The 20,679-nt window shown below is 42.5% G+C and overlaps 1 protein-coding gene across 5 annotated transcripts in view; it reads right to left on the bottom strand.

The window, feature by feature from the left end:
- UNC5B (unc-5 netrin receptor B) overlaps positions 1-20,679 on the bottom strand; it is a 387,265-nt gene that overhangs the window by 96,375 nt on the left and 270,211 nt on the right. For all 5 annotated transcript variants that reach the window (XM_033941792.1, XM_033941793.1, XM_033941790.1 and 2 more), the window contains exons 2-3: positions 19,431-19,652; positions 2,659-2,802 (exon numbers count right to left, since the gene is read on the bottom strand). In XM_033941792.1, coding sequence (XP_033797683.1) covers positions 2,659-2,802; positions 19,431-19,652 — 366 coding nt within the window. The remainder of the gene's footprint in view (positions 1-2,658; positions 2,803-19,430; positions 19,653-20,679) is intronic.

Raw genomic sequence — 20,679 nt, forward strand, 5'->3', positions numbered from 1 at the left:
TATACTTTAATATAATAAGTTCAATATAAAAGAATTCAAGGCTTGTGTGAATGGAATCACATGGTTTGCGGGGATGGGGACCGAGCTTATGGGGATTAGTCCAATAAAATGGTATTTTCTTATTTCTCATTATTTGTTTTATTTTTATTTGTTAATTTGTAAAGTGGTGATTGTTACGTATCAGTTTTTTCAAATTTACATCTACTGTCTTTATATTTTGCACAGTATTAGAGGACATGTATTACTGTTTTTGTGGTGTAGTTTTGCATTGTATGCATAGTCTGGTTTCTTGGCGGTTCAGTTTACATATTTCTATTTTTAGTTTGTGATTATTCCATATTGGGCGAGGGTGTATCTGTCTGTGTATATGAAAGGGACATGGCTTTCTGATAGCATTGACTGTATAGGATCAATTGACTGTACAGGATCTGGTTTGTTTAGTTTTACAATGTATGTGTTGGTGTTCTAGTGCTCACTGCAGTGTTTAAGATGCTGCCTTTTCGTAGGTACACTTGTTGTGCGATATGTGGATTGTTACTAAAAATCATATTTTTCATATAGATGGGGGGGTGTCATAAAATGATGGGCCCCGGGTGTCACATATACTAGGTACGCCACTGGCTGAACATAAACATTATTAGGTGAAAACACACATGCATGTACACACATATGCACTCCCTCCCCCCATTCTTGGATCTCATAATTCTTCTTTCCCTTTGGAAAGTAAACTAAAAAACAAAGAAACAAACCTTTCAGTGTAAAGACCTCCCTGTGAATGAAGGTTTAACAATCACAAGCAGAGCTAAATATTTAGAAAATCTTTTTAAATTTACAATTACACCAACAGTTCAAAAGCAAAGGAGCCTCACGTCAAGAAAAGTGATGACTTAAGAAGCTGGGAAGTTTATCCAACAATAAGTAACTGTACTGAAATTTCTTAAACACACTAGAAATGTTAAGGAAGTAATTTCCTAATGGTTAATAAGTGTTACCTGTCAAAGTAACATAGTAATTAACGGCAGTTAAAGACCTGAACATTCCATCCAGTTGGCCCTGTAATCACATGGATAACAATTTCATGACTGTCTTTTTTCTTTATTTCTGGGCCATAGACTTTAGAAGTCTACCCGGTATTTTCCTTAATTGTTGTAGAAACTTACTCCAGCCTATCCAAAACAATTTCCTTTGCAGGATTCAGACCATGAAAGTTTGCCTATTCATATTCTAGTTAAAGATCCTCTGTGCTCATCCCATGCTTTTTTGAATTCCATCACCATGTTCCTCTCCACCATCTCCCTTATGTTACTCTTATGGTTCCTGTGGTAGACAGTGCATGCTAACATTATTAATAGAGTTAATTACTAAGGAGGGTGGGGGGAAGTTATCAACCTGGGCTACCATTAAGAACATAAGAATAGCCTTACTGGGTCAGACCAATGGTCCATCAAGTCCAGTAGCCCTTTCTCACTGTGGCCAATCAAGGTCTCTAGTACCTGGCCAAAACCGAAAGAGTAGCAACATTCCATGCTACCGATCCAGGGCAAACAGTGGCTTCCCCCATGTCTTCCTCAGTAACAGACTATGGACTTTTTCTCCAGGAAATTGTCCAAACCTTTCTTAAAACCAGCTATGCTATCCGCTCTTACCACATCCTCTGGCAACATGTTCCAGAGCTTAACAATTCTCTGAGTGAAAAAAAATTTCCTCCTCTTGGTTTTAAAACTATTTCCCTGTAACTTCATTGAGTGTCCCCTAGTGTTTGTAATTTTTGACAGAGTGAAAAACTGATCCACTTAAAACCGCTCTACTCCACTCAGGATTTTGTAGACTTCAATCATATCTCCCCTCCGTCGTCTCTTTTCCAAGCTGAAGAGCCCTAACTGTTTTAGTCTTTCCTCATACGAGATGAGTTCCATCCCCTTTACCATCTTGGTTGCTCTTCTTTGAACCTTTTCTAGCGCCACTATATCTTTCTTGAGATAATGAGACCAGAATTGGACGCAATACTCCAAATGAGGTCACACCATGGAGCGATACAGGGGCATTATAACATTCTTAGTCTTGTTAACCATCCCTTTTTTAATAATTCCTAGCATCCTGTTTGTTTTTTTGGCCGCTGCTATTTTAGCACAGGTCCTATTTTATACAACGAGACTTGGGTTAATGGTAAAATAACCCATCTTAAACAGTAGCCAGGTTGAGAACTTCCCCTCATTAGTAAATGTCCCTCTAAATTTTTTACCTGATAAATCATAGTCAAATAGAAATTCAAATCTCATTTGTTAGAAAAGTATGTAAGAAATAAAAGACAATGCAAACCTCACAAGAAAGTCTATGTATTCAAAAATTCACCCTCCCAATCCACTTTGTGATCACCATGACTAAAAGAAAATCAAAATGCAGTTCTGATCTCATTATTGGTATGTTTTTTCATCTTCTTGTGTTTGGGATGATCTGACTGGTTTCAGAACCCCAGTCCTTTCTACCCCATTCTTGCATAACATAGCGGGTACAAAACCTGACTGAGTTTACAGGTCTTGCAGTGAGCTGGAAAAGAGCTGGCAATTCAGAAGACGTTATAATTCCAGCTCTACCTGCAGCAGAGCAGAGCTATTTTATAGGCTCACTGCATACCATCGGGGAACAGTCAACACTTACACGCTATCCGGATATAGGCTCGCCTGCTTTTGGTGGTTCCCACCGAGCTCCAGGCTACGCACTGGCACCAGTAATCCTCCAAACCAAACAACTCCTCCACCTGCTGCCGGGACACTTCAATTTGCACTTCACGCACCAACAAGCCTGCGAAAAGGAGACAGAGATGTGAGGGAGTGTGGGAAATAACATTCATCTTTGCACATAAAGCTCTGCTTTGAACAGGTCATAAGCACTCGTGTATATGTAGTAATATGAATGGGACATAATGTAAGGTTTAGTGTGCACTAGTGATAATGAATTGCACTTGTAACACACAATCTTATCTAGTTCTGTCAGAGTATGGGAACTCTCCAGTTATGCTACTTCTAAAAATAAAAATTAAAAAAATCACATAATATTGCAATTTTCAAAGCATCATACATGTTGAAAAGATACTCCAATATGGCCAACTCATAACTCAGTTTGCATGCAAATTGGAAAAAAAAATATTATGTGCATGTTAAAACCCCTACTTAACACACTATAGGTTCTCTATAGGTCACCGAGAATTAGGTACCGGGATGCTGTGTACTAAGTGTGAATTCTATATTTGCAATTACATGCATAATCACCCTTATAGAATCCTAAATTAAGTCAGCATTTATTTTATTTATTTATTTAAAACATTTATATCCCGCATAGCCAAAAATCAATGCGGGTCACAAAAAATGACATACACATGATTTTACAAACAAAATTCACTTTGTGCCAACATTTAGACGCAGCCACTTAAAGCATGTCAATGACTGGCGTAAATGTCCATGCCTAAATATAACAGTTGTGTGCATGACTGTCCATATTGTCTAACCTTAGCGCACAAGTGCTGGGCAAGCCCTTGACCCACCCATGCTCCTCCCATGTCCACACACCCCTTGCAGTGGTGCAATATAGAATTTGCATGCCAAGTCTACAGAATATAAACTAAGAGCAGTTACACATGTAACAGCAAATTGGTGTCAATTAGCACGGGGGAGGGGGGAGGAAAACAGGGTGGCTGCCCTGGGCCCCATATCTCCAGGATGATGACGAATAGCCGTCAACTTGGATATAAGATGTAAATAATCCAAGTGAGTGCATACTCTTCGCATATCTCGTAAGCCCTTATGTTTCCAACAAGGAGCAATCTCAAGACATGCCACAGAAAACAGGTGTAAAGCAAATCTATGTTCCAATTTAGTGAAGCCCGGAATTGGGGCATTCAACAAGTATCCTGTTTCTATGTTTCCCTCTTGTTTAGTTCAAGCACCCCCCTGGAGAGGGCGCCGGGGCTGGTCCCATCCAGCCTGAGAAGACAGAGGAGGAGGAGGCAAGGGAGGAAGAGGAAGATGAGACTGTTGCCCCATCCAACCCCCCGTGGGAGGCCCCCGTGGGCTGGGATGTCCTGCTTCTGAAGCCCCCCCCTCACCTGTACAAATGCAAGGAGGTTGCCAGCATGGCAGCAATTCTCAATCGCTGCTTCTTTGCCACGGTCCGTGCCCCCCTCTGATGCAACTTCCCATTTCTCTTTGGGTGGACCATGGCAGAGGAACAGCACTGAGAAGGCCTTAGGCAGTGGAAAAGAATCGCTGTCGTGTGGAAACCTCCCTGCATTTTTATAGGTGAGGGGGGCTTTGGATCCGGGTGGAAAGAAGGGAAAGACATTCCAGCCCAAGGGGGCCCCCTGGAGCAGCTGATTTTAAAATGAAAGAAAGGAAGCTGGATAGGAAGGTACTTGGCGGGTGAGGAAATTTGGGAAGGGGGTAGTGAGGAAAGGAATTAAGGAATTAATTTTTGACCTGGGTCCCAGCATGCCTAACACTGGCCCAATAATTGCTTGCTAAAGCCAATTAGCAGCTAATTTGTCAATTAAGTTACGTATGCAACTGTAGGTATTCTATAACTTACGTTTGTAGTTTTGCACACTAAGCATTAAATTGTGTGCAGAAGATTATGGAATGATGGGGCATAAAGGCAGTTTTATAACAGGGTGCTTACAATTACAGTATGCATATAAATGTACAGCAAACTGGAACGTATATGTGTAAATGGCAGCAAATTAACTTGAGAGACTGTGCAGGTACCGGAGGAGACCAGCTTGGAAGCAGTCTGCTATACCAGTTGTTGGGGCATGAGAGAGCTTGATGTCAAAGCATACCCTGAGGAGTCATCAGCTGGATGACACCATCCACGGACCTGAAATGGACACTACCGTGGATGATGTCACCCATATGTGAGAATAATATGCCTGGTCCTTGGAGAATATCGTACTTAACTTCTTGGAACACCCTTGACCCACTCACATCTCCCATGGCCTTGTCCCCCTTTGAGTTGTGCGCTCTAAAATTTTGGCACAAGTTTCATAGAATAGGATGCAGGGCAGATCTACATGTAAACCCTAATGAGTGTCAATTATTGATTGTTAATGGCTCATTAAATAATTTGTTTGTGCATAGATTTGGAACCTGCACCCAAATTTGGGTGACATATAGAATCTGGGGATTCGTGGATAATCCATCCTGATAATTTATGGCAGCAATTAGAGGATGTACAGAAAGCCTTGATCAACTCCCCCTATCTCCTGCTCACTAAATAATCTTGGGAAACTCATTTAAGCCCTGTGTGCTCAAACCTAACCAGTAACTTATTTGCAGCTGGGATACTCTATGAAAGTGCGGTACAAACAGATGGATGTATAAAATTATTATTACATTTCCACATATTTATATATGTACGTATTTATATATGTACGTATATATATAAATATGTACATATGTACATATGTAAATATGTATAACTTCACATATATTAACACTTCTAACTTTGGGGGAGGGGGAGTTTGTGCCAGTTATTTACACAGCCCTGTGCCTCAGAAGTATAGTCACTGTGAAAGGCCATGCTATGCTGCCAGTCCCTCTGAACAAGAAATATCCAATAAAGCAAACCATATTTCTAAAACTTTTATCTGAGAACTGGTGTTTGGTAATGTTCTAAGGCAGGGGCAGGCAACTCCGGTCCTCGAGAGCCAGAGCCAGGTCAGGTTTTCAGGATATCCACAATGAATATGTACGAGATGGATTTGCATGCACTGTCTCCTTGAGATGCAAATCTATCTCATGCATATTTATTGTGGATATCCTGAAAACCTGACCTGGCTCCGGCTCTCGAGGACGGGAATCGCCTACCCCTGTTCTAAAGGGTCTATTTTGAAAGTTGCACCAAAGGTTCCGCAGTTAACACAGGTTAATCCACAAAATTAACTTGCAGGAGTTGCAAAACCTCCACGGTTTCCCACACTTAAGGGAAAGGCAGCCACACCCCAGTGGGGAAGGGGGGGTTCACAGATTTTTAACCATATGTTAACAGCAGGACTGCTACTGTGGTTAATGACACCATGCTATTGGCTGCGCTAGCAGTTACCCTGTGGTAATGATCTGTGTGTTAATCACAAGATGTAGTCCCCCTCCCACCCTACACCCTCTAGTCCAAATATTCAGGTTAGGTGTTTAATTCAGCAATCGGTGATATTATCAGTTATTAACACAGCACTGCACTGATGTACACATTAAAACCTTACTAACATACTGCACATTTTTTAGTATAGGCCCCTAAATATTTCAAATGGCATAAATTAATTTTATTAAAGATATGGGATTTGATATAAGAAAATAGTTTTTTTTTTAGCCTAGGCGTTTAGGGCAGGGGTAGGCAATTCCGGTCCCTGAGAGCCGGTGCCAGGATATCCACCATGGAATATGCATGAGATGGATTTGCGTGTACTGCCTTCTTGAGATGCAAATCTATCTCATGCATATTTATTGTGGATATCCTGAAAACCTGACCTGGCTCCGGCTCTCGAGGACCGGAATTGCCTACCCCTAGCTTAGGGTATAACACCTTCTATAGATCAGGTGCATAGTTCAGGCTGATGGAGTTATTTATTTTTCTGTATCCTCTTCCTTGCCCATTATCCAGCCCCACTCTCTTTTTGTATCCTCTTCTTTGCACCTGTTATCCAGTCCCATTCTTGCTTTCTGTATCTTCTTTCCGACACTTGATATCCAGGCTTTCTGTATCCTCTTCCTACTCCCTGCTTTGCTTCCTGTATCATCTTCCTTGCACCTACCTATTCCCACTTTCACTTTCTGTATCCTTTCCCTTGCTTCTGTTATTTAAGTCCTGTCTTCTGTTGGTTGTTTTGCACACTATTGAGGACAGCATGTTTTGTTCCAAAGTTGTGGAATAATACTCCCCTTGATCTTCCTCAGGAGAGCAGTTACTCACTGCTCCATACAAAAGTCCAAAGTCTGACTGTTTAATAAAAGAATGTATCTGACCTTTGCTTACCATCTGGTGGCTACTGTTTGTGCAATGGGTTTTTGCACTGTAGGAGTGTTGGGGATATTTGAGACAGCTTAAGGGAATTTGGGGAGGGAGGAACTGGGGAAGGTAATGAGCTATTTGATATGTATTGTTCTAATGTCACTTTTATCCTTTATTGACTACTGATACTCACCCATGGCTGAATGAGAGACGCATGGAATTAAAACTTGTAGAAATATATTTCAATGAAGTACTTTTAAAAGTTTGCCGATATGTACTGTTGTGCTCTTGTTCCCAGCGTATTTTAATATCAATTGTCTTCCCCACCAGAGTTTGAAAGCATAATACAAACAGGACAGATGATCCATCAGCGAGACATCAAACATCCTGTCACTTTGTATTCATTACATATTCACATCATATGCTAATCCTAATAGAATAATTGACTCTTCCTGTGCTATTCAATAGGTAGCTTCCCCAAGGGAGAAAAACATGCACTGCCAGATGCAACTGCTTAACCTATCGAGAAAGGAGAAAAAAACAATGTTCCCTTCTCCAAACACTCCCCTTACCACACCCATTACCACACGGCAAGGAAAGACAGCTGTTGTGAGAAACCACGAAGAGTGATCCGATAACGCCAGCTGCTAGGCAGGTATTCTCAATCTCTTAGCCCTCCATATCCCCCAATAGACTGCTTTACTTTGTAGACAAGGACTATGGCAAAGCTATTTTAATTCACAGTACCCACAATTCCCATCCCTCCCCCACCACCACACTACCAATGCTGACCAAAATTTATGATACTGAAGGTTCCAGGCCACTGCCAGCATTTGATACAGTGAGGACTGACAGCCTGTGAATACTCCCCAGCAGTCTATGACCTACCTCACAGTTCAGGCAATGCAATAGTCCCCTATGAATTGGAAGGGCTTTCCAGTATAGCCATGGGAAGTTTCAGCTGAGCACTCCAAAATATAAGCCATACATGAGATTTTTCTTTTAAAAAGGTTAGGGGTTATTCTTGCAATTTAAAATTGTGATCCGATTAACTTGACTGGCACAAAAATCTCTTGATGTTGGGCACGGCTTACTTCAGTGAGCCCAAATCATGATTTTTCCAATTCAGCTTGTTATAGGTTTCGGACTCCTTCATCTAAAACAGGGGTCCTCAAATTATGGCCCGCGGGCTGGATACAGCTCTCCAAGGTCATTTACCCGGCCCCCGCTCATAGGTTTACTGTTCATGTTCCTAACCATTGCTGACCTGCTCCATTGTGGCTTTCTCATTATAACGCTCTGCAGTTCTCACCGCTCCTCAATGCGCACTGCCAGTAACCCCCTCACGTGAGCTGGATGGCTAGACACACAGTGCTGACATCACAATTCCATGCCATGTGACCCATCCGCTGAGCGCGTGGGCTGGTGCGCATAGCCCTGCTGCCGCTGGGAGTCTTTCTTGGAAGTTCGGTACGGCTGGCGGAAAATTTTTGGCATTAGTAAGTTGCTGGATATTTGGACTACTTTGTTGCAGGGGTTTTGGTAGTACTTTACTGAACGTTCCAAACTTCAGTATGTTGTTTCAGCTCTTTTTGTGAATTCCAAACCTCATTCTGGCGCTCCAGTAGCTTTTCTCAGTATATATGAAGCCTAATGCTGGTGCTCCAATAGCTTCTCTCTGTGTGTTCTGGCGTTACCATCTACTTCTTTCTGCAGGTGTTTTAGAGTGCTTTGTTGTGATCCCCCATTACCATCTGTTAGCTTTTTGCTGCTCTAGGGTCATTAACGTCGGCCGGGGAGACGCAGTGTAGTGACGCGTTGGGGCCGAGCCACCATCACTATGCTGAGGCAGACAGGTAGTAGCCAGGCCCAGAACAGGGCCCTCTACTCGCCCTCAGTTACTAGCTGCATGCACAAAAGCAGGCCAGCAATGCCACACATCAGGCCCTGAGCTCAGGCCAGGCCAGCAGGCCAAAATCGGTCAGTTGTCCACACCCTGGGCCTGACCAGGTGCATAGTCCAGGGTGTGAGCAACTGACCGATTTTGGCCTGCTGCCCTGGCCTGAACTCAGGGCCTGACTAGCGGCATTGTTGGCCTGTTGTTGTGCAGGCAACTAGTTACTGAGTGAGAGTAGGGGGCCTTGCTCTGGGCCTGGCTACTACCGGTCTGTCTCAAGGCCAGGGCCTGACTGGCGGCATTGCTGGCCTGGCTACTACCAGTGACAAACATGGAACTGGACATTGACTATCCCATCAGCCAAAAGCAAGCCCACACTTCCCACTGAAATACTGGTAAGTTTATGTTGATTAAAATTGTTTATTTTAAATATTGTATTCTTCTTTCATGTTTTGTTTTTTTTGCACTACAAATAAGTTATGTGAGGTGTGCCCCCAGTTTGAAAAGTTTGAGGACCCCTGATCTAAAACAACAGTTCAGAGCTGTGAACAGTCAATGAGAGAAGGAATGAGATCCAGGCATAATGCTAGATATAGCTTGATATAGTTTTGTAAATTTTAAGCAAAATGAGAAAGACAAATGTGTGGGATGGGTGTCGTAATTGAGGGAAGGAGGATTTAAGGTGCTAGACTCTAGAACGTACTTGTGAATGAATAAGACAACAGATCAGAGCACTATAGAGAGAACAGGATAAGATGAAATTTCAGCAACTAACTAACAAAACAAATGTGATGAAAATTTGTTTACTCCACATGCAATAAACTGATGGCATGCAAATTAATTGCAGTATTAAATGATAATGTGCTGACAGATTAAAATCAAAAGAATACTATGGGGTCGAATTTTACAAAATGGGGCCTAGAGGTAGGCACCACTTACATGCATCAAAGGCGTCGGTATGGCAGTTAGGCTGCACGGAGGACGTACATGTAGCCGGAGCATGGGTGTGCCACGGGCATGTTTCCCAGTTTCATGTATAGTGTATAGAATTCTACGAAATATGTGCATTGATTTACATCTGCCATTAACAAGGAGTAAGAGGGCATGCCTACACATGGGCACGCCAACCTTACATAACATAACATAATATAAAAGCAATTTTTGGACCGCATAACCGTTAATTTCTATGCAGTTAACAAAAGATTAAATAATAAAGCTACAAATGGGTGAAGGAATTTGAAAGTTTGCAGTTAATTACACATACATTTTTAATCATTTCCTAAAATGTAAATAAGAAGCAGAGGATGATAATAGATGTTTGAACGCCTTATTCCAAGTGGCAGCTTGATAGGAAAGTGTGCGCTCATGATATTTTTTAAATTTACAACCTGAAACTGGTGGAAATGTAAAGAAAGGATCCATTTTGTGCTGAAATATAAAACGATTTAGCCAAATATTGCGGGACTTGACCTAGAAATACTTTATAGTAAATGCAGCTAATATTCTATGCAGTGGCGCAATAAGGGACCATCATGGTGGGAGTGCCGGCACCCTTTTCTGCCCCCCCCTCATCTCTTTCCACTCCTCACCCCATCGCAAACATGCCCCCCTTCCCTTCCCCTGTACCTCAAGATGTTCACCGACATGAGTAACAACTTCAACGTGCTCCTTGCGACCGCGTCGGCTCCCACCGACATCACTCCTGGGTGCCACTCATACAAAGTGACGTCAGAGGGAGAGGCCGTGGTCACGAGAAGCATGTTGAAGTTGTTGGTCATGGCAGTGAACAACTAGAGATTCAGAGGAAGGGAAGGGCGCACAGGTGGCAGAAGGGGTGAAGACAAGAGCAGAGGAGGGGCGCCACCGCCCCAGGCACCTCTCACCCTCACTGCGCCACTGATTCTACGATGGAATCTTGGTACCAAGACGCTATTTTTGAATTGGTGGTAAGCACATGGCACTGGGGCGCCTAGACTGAGGCACCAAGTTCATAGACTTGCCCTTTAAATGCTTTATTCTATCTCATTTCCTGTCAGTGCACGAATCAATGTCTAATTCTGTGAATGAAGATTTCTCCACCACGGATAGGAGGAAACAGAAAGAGAACATTCCCCCACACAAGGCTACCTGATTCATGGCATTCCTGGCCCAGCAATCCAGAGCGTGCTCATCCCTAGCCTAGGCACCTTGGCAAAGGGCAGCTCTGGAACGCGTTGCCAGAGGATGTGGTAAGACCGCATAGCCTAGCTGGTTTTAAGAAAGGTTTGGACAAGTTCCTGGAGGAAAAGTCCATAGACATGGGGGAAGCCACTGCTTGCCCTGGATCGGTAGCATGCAATATTGCTACTCCTTGGGTTTTGCCAGATACTAGTGACCTGGATTGGCCACTGTGAGAACAGGCTACTGGGCTCGATGGACCATTGGTCTATTCTTATGTTGTTAAAGAATATCAGATGCTGTGGCACGCTGTCCACCAGCACCCCCTTTGACCTGTAATACTTACCTGGTACTCAAAAAGCATCCAGCAACATCCACTCCTTCACACTGCCAGCAATGTTTCAAGATGCACCACTATCGCATTGCAAGATGGAGGCTGGACAAAGAGGAGGCCTCTGAATGCCCTTCTATGACCAGGTAATTGCTATCGGTCCATGAAAGGGCGGGTGGATGTTGCAACATCAGAGACTCTCTACTTGAAATCATATGCTGAAGTGCCCAGGATTTGGTGGAATCAGCTAGGGCAGGGGTGTCAAAGTTCCTCCTCGAGGGCCGCAATCCAGTCGGGTTTTCAGGATTTTCCCCAATGAATAAGCATGACATCTATTTGTGTGCACTGCTTTCATGGTATGTTAATAGATCTCATGCATATTCATTGGGGAAAACCTGACTGGATTGCGGCCCTCGAATAGGGACTTTGACGCCCCTGAGCTAGGGAGAGATGAATTCCAGAAGAATGCAGATGGGAAGGCGAGAAATACAAGAAAGAAAAGGGGAAGTAAAACCATCTATGTTGCAACTGTGATATAAAATACTCATGAATCATGAGCACGTAAACCATTCTACTCTCTACGCTCTATTCTCAGATATCTCCAAGAAATTAATGAAAAACACTGCAGCAAAGCTTATAAACTCTACTCATAGAACACTTGTTACTGATAGAAAACAGAATAGAATTCAAACTATGAGGTGTAGCATTTAAAACACTATATGGTGATATCCCTAATAGCCCTCCGCCCCCCCCCCCCCCCGATCTAATGAACTATTAGGTAGATCTATGGACCAATGTAACGCTAACAACCTGATCTTACCATTCCCAACTTTGAAAGATTTAAATTGCAAGACATCTCACAACAAATCATTCAAATAGCAAAAGTGTGGAACCCACTTCTCATCGAAATTCGCACAACCATATTATACACACTATTTTGCAAAAATCTAAAAATATGGCTTTTTAAGAAATCCCTACCAGAGGGTGAGATTCAGACTAAAAATGTCACCCTAAACAAAGTCAATGTTAATGGCCAGTTGCTATCTATAATATATTACCTCAGACTGCATGTATAATTTGATAACTTTATGTAGCATGCATAGTTCTTTACAACATATTTAACTCTATGCAAAATTCTAGGTAACAATGTGTTGCCTGTAACCCACCTAGAACTCGTGAGGATTTGGCAGGATATAACATTGAACATAATATAACATCACTGTACTGGAGCAGACCAAAAGTCCATCAAGCCCATCCTTTTTCCAACAGTGGCCAATCCAGGTCACAAATCCCTAGCATGATCCCAAAAGAGTATAATAGATTTAAAGTTGCTTATCCCAGGAATAAGCAGTAGATTTTCCAAAGCCTATCTTAATAATTACTAATGGGCTTTTCTTTTAGGAACTTGTCCAAACCTCTTTTTAAACCCTGTTATGCTAACTGCTTTTACCACATTCTCTGGCAATGAATTCTGGAGTTTAATTAGATGTTATAGAAACATTTTATCCAATTTGTTCTAAATATACTACTTAGTAACATCATTGTATGCCCCTAGTCCTAGAACTTTTGGAAAGAGCAAACAAATGAGTCACATCTATCTATTCCACTCCATTCATGATTTTATAGGCATCTATCAAATCTCTTCTCAGCCTTCTCTTCTCGAAGATGAAGAGCCCTTTATCATTTTCATGGCTCTTTTCTGTATCTATTTTAATTTCACTATATCTTTTTTCTGAGAGGGTGCTGAAAGGTTCTCAGCCCAACCAAGAAGAAAATGATGTGGATATGGTTCAATCAAAAATCTGAAACAATATCAAAAACATAGAATGCTGTTTCTGCAAACTGGCACTTAACCAAATAAGACAACACCTTTTTTTCAGCTACAATGGCAATAAATAACGCTCAGAATTTAGGAAGTTGGGCTGAGAACGTTTCAGCATTCCGTCGTAAGATGCAGTGATCAGAAGTGCACACAATATTCGAGCTGCAGTCACACCATGAAGTGATAGAGAGGTGTCCTAATAAACCCTGTTTCGCTCACCGTTCATTTACTATTCATTCTTAATAATCTATTTGTTTCTCAGCTGCTGTTACACTGACTGAACAGAGGATTTCAAAGTATTATCAACAGTGGCGTTGCGACGGTGAGAGGTGCCCAGGGCTTAGCTTAGGGTCGGATTCTGCGACCGGTGGCGGTATCGGCCGGTGCCTCTGAAACTGGCACCGGTCAAGTGCCAATCATGCAACAGCACAGGTTGCAGAGTCGCCGCTATGTGAAACAGAGGTGCCAGAACTGTAGGCCAGTGTTTTGAAGGCCTACATGTCCGGCGCCTATGGTTCATCTGAATCGCAGCTACGGAGTTATATATGGACACCTAAAGTTATTTCCTGCGTTACCCAAGCCTTCTTCAACCTTAGGTGCCTCCGTAGCCACAATTGTGGTGCCAGTTTGCTTGGCCAACAAACAAAAGAGAAAAAAAAAGGCAAGGAAGATATCTTATACAACCAATATGAGACCTTTATTATGAAAATGTCCAAGGATCCAAGTTTCGGCATCGAAGGATGCCTTCATCAGAGGACACTGGGACTTAGTCGCATAAACCTATAAGGGGCAAGCCACAGCGGTGCTTGCGGCTAAGTAAGTTGGCGTGCACTCCGGAAACTGAAAGCGAAAGCCCAGTTTGCTTGGAAGGAGGCTGCCCGAATTCCTACGGCGGGCTCCGTCTGGCAGTGTTCAAGACCTAGTTAAAAGCCCACCTCTTAGAGAATGCTTTAGACTCCTAACTCCTCTCACCTTGGGTTCTGCATCCTCTACCACTATGTCATGTCTGTCTGTCCAAGTTAGATTGTAAGCTCTTCCGAGCAGGGACCATCTATATAATGTCAAAATGTACAGCGCTGCGTACGCCTTTCAGCGCTATATAAGTGATAAGTAAGAGTAGTAGTAGTAGCAGTTTGGGAGGCGCCAGCAGACTAGATTTGGCCTTTATCTGCCATCATGTTTCTATGTAGTGCATATTTCATGCCTAACTTTGAGTGCAAGCACTTACGCCTGCCAAAACTGGTGTAAATGCTTGCACCCAACTGATGCTGATGCTAGCGTTCAAATCCTTACACGACATGGTGCTGGGCTACATTTTGACTAAGCTTCCTCCGTATGTACCCAACAGGTCCCTCCACTCTCAGGATGAAATACGCCTCAAAACACCTTCTAGTTGTGCCCTTCAACTGCAAACCACCAAGCGTTCCTACTCCCACTTCATATCAAGCCATTGGACTCAGCTGCCTCCACAGATCAGATCCCTTGAAGGACTCCTCAACTTTAGGAAAGCAATAAAACCTTACCTCTTCACCTAATTCCCCTGCCCATGACCGATGGATTACAAAGAATTGTTTATTGGTACTAGTCTAGTCTTTTATCCTCAGTACTACTAGATCCTCGGTATGTGTCGCATTAGGATAAAAGCTTGTATTGGAAAACCTTGCACTGTAACTAGCAAATTTAACCTGCAAACTGTCTATTATGTATATTGGTATTAGATCCCTAGTATGTGTCGAGTTAGGATAAAAACTTGAAACAAAAAAAACTTGTACTGCAACTATGGCAAATTGTAACCTGTTAAACATATATTCGAAACAGAAAAGATTCTGGAAGACTGGAAAGTGGCGAATGTTATGCCGATCTTTAAGAAAGGTTTGAAAGAAGATCCGGGAAACTACAGACCGGTGATTCTGACTTTGGTACCGGGAAAGATGATAGAGGCACTGATAAAGGACCGTGTCATCGATCACCTTGACGGACACAAACTGATGAGGACCAGCCAGCACGGCTTCAGCAAAGGAAGATCTTGCTTGCCAAACTTACTGCACTTCTTTGAAGGAGTAAATGGACAGATAGACAAGGGTGACCCGGTTGACATCTTATATCTAGATTTTCAAAAGGCGTTCGACAAGGTTCCGCAAGAACGTCTACTTCGAAAAATTGCGAGCCATAGAATCGAGCGTGATATACTCAAGTGGATTAAAAACTGGTTGGCGGATAGGAAGTAGAGAGTGGGGGTGAATGGACAATACTCGGACTGGAAAAGCGTCACGAGTGGAGTGCCGCAGGGTTCAGTGTGCGGGCCTATGCTCTTCAACATATTTATAAACGACCTAGAAATTAGCATGACAAGTGAGGTGATTAAATTTGTGGACAATACAAAGTTATTCAGAGTAGTGAGGAAATGGAAGGATTACGAACACCTACAAAGAGACATAAATACGCTTGAGGAATGGGCTGCGAAATGGCAAATGAGGTTCAACATGGACAAGTGCAAGGTGATGCATATCGGTAACAAAAATCATATGCACGAATAAAGGATGTCCGGTGTTATACTCGGAGAGAGTTCCCAGGAAAGAGACTTGGGAGTACTTGTAGACAAGTCAATGAAACTGTCTGCACAATGCGCGGCGGCGGTGAAAAGGGCAAACAGAATGCTAGGAATGATTAAGAAGGGGATCACAAACAGATCTGAGAAGATTGTCATGCCGCTGTACCGAGCCATAGTATGCCCCCACCTGGAGTACTGCATCCAACACTTGTCGTCATTCATGAAATAGGACATATTACTACTCGAAAGAATCCAGAAAAGAGTGACAAAAAATGTTAAGGGACGGGGGGGAGGTGCTGTACAATGAGAGGATAGAGAAACTGGGCCTCTTCTCCCTTGAAAAGGGAAGACTGAGAGGGGACATTATCGAAACATTCAAGATATTGAAGGGAATTGACTTAGTAGAGAAAGAGAGATTGCTTACCCTTGAAACAAGAGGGCACTTGCTAAAGTTAGAAGGGAAAATATTCCGTACAAACGTAAGGAAGTAGTTCTTCACCCAGAGAGTGGTAGAAACTTGGAACTAGAGAATGACATGGTGACAAAATTCATCACCGTCCCCGTCCCCGTGGATAACCGCGGGAAACCATCTTCATGTCATTCTTTAAGGAGAGAGGGAAGAATCAGAGTATGAATGGCCACAACCACTGACCCTCAAGCTTTGCTTTGAAGAATGCTGGTGTAGAAGGACTGAGGTTGAAATAGACACTAGAAAATGACATGGGATTATTTCCCACGGTTATCTGCGGGGATGGGAACAGTAACAAATTTTGTCACCGTGTCATTCTCTACTTGGAACGCTCTTCCGGAGGCTGTTATAGGGGAAAGCACCCTTCAGGGATTCAAGAAAAGGTTGGACAAGTTCCTTCTGGAACAGAACATATGCAGGTAAGGCTAGACTCAAATAGGGCACTGGTCTTTGACCTAAGGGTCTCTATGTGAGCGGACTACTGGGCACAATGAACCACTGGTCTGACCCAGCAGTTTCACATCTTATGTTCTTATGTTAACCTGTAACCTGTTCTGAGCTCTTTGGGGAGAATGGGATAGAAAATGAAATAAATACAGTTGTACCTCGGAATCTGAACATCCCAGAACTCGAACAACTTGGAATCCAAACTTTTCTTAAAATTAAATTTTGCCCTGGAACCCAAACGCTGCTTTCGAATCTGAATGTATGGAAACTGCAAGCATTGCTCAGCCCAAAGCTTCCCCTCTGACGCAGCTTCCTGTTTCCGCCTAGGAGGGAAGCTTTGGGCTGAGCACTGCTTGCCGTTGCTGATCTTGCTGCCTATGCTGGCAGGGGCCTGACCTTTCTGTCTATGCCGGTGGGGCCCCGATCTTGCTGCTTCTGCCAGGGGACCCGATCTTGCTGCCTCTGAATTTGTGGGACCACGGAATGGATTAATACAGTTTCTATTATTTTCAATGGGATAAATTGTCTTGGAACTTGAACGAGGTTCTGGAATTGATTAAGTTTGGATTCCAAGGTACCACTGAATATAAACAACAGTTAGGCATGAAAAATTCAGGTATTCTATAGCATAATGCTTAATTTCTGGGAATGTCCCTATCCGACCCATGTCCTTCCTAAGGCCACACCCACTTTTGAGATGCATATAATGAAATTTAGGCAACAAACCAGCAGATCAATGATTATAGAGTGCCCAAAAAGATGTACCATATGAAATTTATTTGCTGCATAAAATCATAAATAATTAAATAATTAGAAGTCCAGCATGGCCATGTTTCGTCCTTTCAAGGGCTGCATCAGGGATCTTGTGAAGCCATGTTGGGCTTGTAATTATTTATTTATTCATGAATTTGTGTGTTGAATAAATTTCTTATGGTACATCTTTTTGGATGCTTCATTGTCATCAATTTGCTAATTTGCTGCCTACTCTGATCTTGTGGACCAGTTGCTCATTTGTTTTTTTATAATGAGATTTAGGCATGCATATAACTCTAAAGGGCATAAGGCAGATTTATACTTAAGTCCTAATTACTACCAAATAAGTGCTTGTTAATAGCAGATAAATACACCAAAGCCCATAGGAACTGAATGGAGGAGGAGTGTGTGGCGCAGTGGTTGGATCTATAGCCTCAGCACCCTGGGGTTGTGGGTTCAAACCCCGCGCTGCTCCTTGTGACCCTGGGCAAGTCACTTAATCCTCCGTAGCTCCAGGTACGTTAGATAGATTGTGAGCCCTCCGGGACAGAGAGGGAAGATGCTTGAGTACCTGATTGTAAAAACCGCTTAGATAACCTTGATAGGCGGTATATAAAATCCTAATAAACTTGAAACTTGAATACATTTACCACAGCAGCATCGCTACCATGGCTTTGTACAAAGGGCTCTTAATTAGTTTACGCATGGATCTGAGCGACCTATACAGAATCCAGGGGCTAATGAGCAATTTAGCATCATGTGGCTATAGTCTGGGTTGTTCCTGATCATGATAAATATGTAACATCAGGAGCAGTGATCTTAATAGAACTACTGTATATTAAAAGGCATTCTAGGATGTCCACTCAATACTTCTCTCAGGCACTTACACTGTGAACCCCTGACACCAAGTACTCCATTATATGTGGGGGATAATTCTATAAGGAGCTGTCTAATTTTAGGCATTCAGAACCCATATATATGTTGGTATTCAAGTCATTTATTTGCAAGTTATTAACTACAGTAGAACACCGATTATCCAAATGTTGATGTCCAATTATCTGAATTGCTTTGGGAGACTTTCCCCTACTATCAGCATGCCTCCTACAAGAGAAGAGAGTGTTCTTCCTCTCTCCCCGAACAGACATTATCAACCCCCCACCCGGACCCAGAGGAAGGACTCTAGACCTACTGTCAGCACATCCTCTACAAATAGAAGAGAGCGCTCCCTCTCCCTCCCTGGACAGACAGGTACGTTAGATAGATTGTGAGCCCACCGGGACAGAGAGGGAAAATGCTTGAGTACCTGATTGTAAAAACCGCTTAGACAACCTTGATAGGCGGTATATAAAATCCTAATAAACTTGAAACTTGAACACTACCAACCCCCCTCCCCTCCTGCTGGAAGTCTCGGCAGCTATTTTCGTCACTGTAAAAGCATAGCCAGTAGCGAGTGGGAATCGCTCTTGCCCCAGCGCGCCGCTAGGCCACTAGAGAAACTTTGTAGGCCTGGGGTCTTTCCACTGGGTTCAGAAGGGGGGTTGTGGTGTCTTTTCGGAGAGGATTTGAAAACGCTGCCTTTTCTTGAGGGGGGGGAAGCACTGCCGTTATTTTTTAACGGTTATTTAATGTCCAATCATCCAGATTTTTCATTATCTGGACTGCTCTCTGCCGAGGTTAGTCCGGTTAATCGGTGTTCTTCTGTATGTACCAGCTAAGTGGTATTCTGTAAATACACTCCAAAATTCTAGTGTATTCTTTGAAAATGGGCATTCACATAAAAGGAGTTAGTTATAATCTACGTGAATTCTTTTTCAATTTAAGCATGCACATTTATTGATTGTACCTAAAATATGGGCATGTCCTTAGCCCCTAATGCTAGTATTCTATAAAGAAAAGTAGGTGCCTGATTTTCTTTATAGAATAGGTCCAATATGCAAGTTCTTGTCACCTAAATCTACTTATGACATTTATACTCTAACTCCAGAGTCCACCCTGCTGAACTTTTACCTGTCACCTCATCCAAGCTTTCCTTAGTGATGTGCTCGTTCTGGTTGACCCACTCGCCATTACACTTGAAGTAGATCTGGGTTGCTGGGTTGGCTTTGCAGATCAGCTCCACTGGCTTATTCTTTACAATATATGCATCATCTGGTTCCAACAGGAAGTGAGGGAGTGACTCAGCAGGGGCTGATGGGAAGGAATCGGGAAGTACATCGCTATACTCGCTTCCTGCAAAGGAACACAATAGGATATACATTAAAAATAACTGCAACAGCCGCCAAATGTTCAGTCATAAGAACTATCAGATTGGATTAAAAACAAAAGTCCATCTTTCCCAGCATCCTGTCTCTGATAGTGACAAGTACTACCAAACGCAGTCAAAATCATAATATTTTTGAACTACTCAAAACGTTCAATACAAATTTGTTCAAATGTATTCAATGCCTTGGGGTTTCTCCATCTCCCTTAAGATTTTATTTATTTATTTATTTTATTTAAAAAAAATTTATACTGCCAAAAGTCTCAGCAGTTTCCAAAGTAACATACATAAAAGCATAAAAATACACATACACTAAAACATAGCAATCCAAAATCATCACACATATAGCTATTGACACACACACACACACACACAAAAAAAGCTCTTAATAGATGCCTGCTGAATATTTACCTCAGATATCCCTCCCTAAATGCTTTAACAGTTTGTTTGACACATGAAGGTTACGTGTGCAACACCTCAACATGAATTACAGCCTGGAACCTAATTCTAGGGTTCAAGTTGGAAATAATAGATTATGTCTATTAAAGGCCTGGTTATTTATTCAAGCTTTTAAATAGATTCAGCAGGAGGGCTATAGTGCTAGCAGAGTGGATAGAGGTCTCCAAATTTGTAGTGGTTAAAGCTACAGCCTCAGCACCCTGCGGTTGTGGATTCAAACCCATGCTGCTCCTTGTAACCCTGGGCAAGTCACTTAATCCCCCCCATTAGCCCAGGTACATTACATAGATTGTGAGCCCACCGGAACAGACAGGGAAAAATAAACTCATGTAAACCGTTCTGAGCTCTCCTGGGAGAATGGTATAGAAAATTGAATAAATAAATAAATGATGTCTGCATTGTGGTGGTTTTACAGTTGCTTAAATTTTTTTGGGCCAATATTCAGCAGTTTTTAAGCCACTGGCAGCTCCAGGCATAATTAAACCTGAATTTTCAATGCTGGGCTGTGTCCAGGCTCTGGCATTGAATATATGGGGT

Source organism: Geotrypetes seraphini, chromosome 4, assembly GCF_902459505.1.
Source record: "Geotrypetes seraphini chromosome 4, aGeoSer1.1, whole genome shotgun sequence".
In the NCBI taxonomy this organism is placed as follows: domain Eukaryota; kingdom Metazoa; phylum Chordata; class Amphibia; order Gymnophiona; family Dermophiidae; genus Geotrypetes; species Geotrypetes seraphini.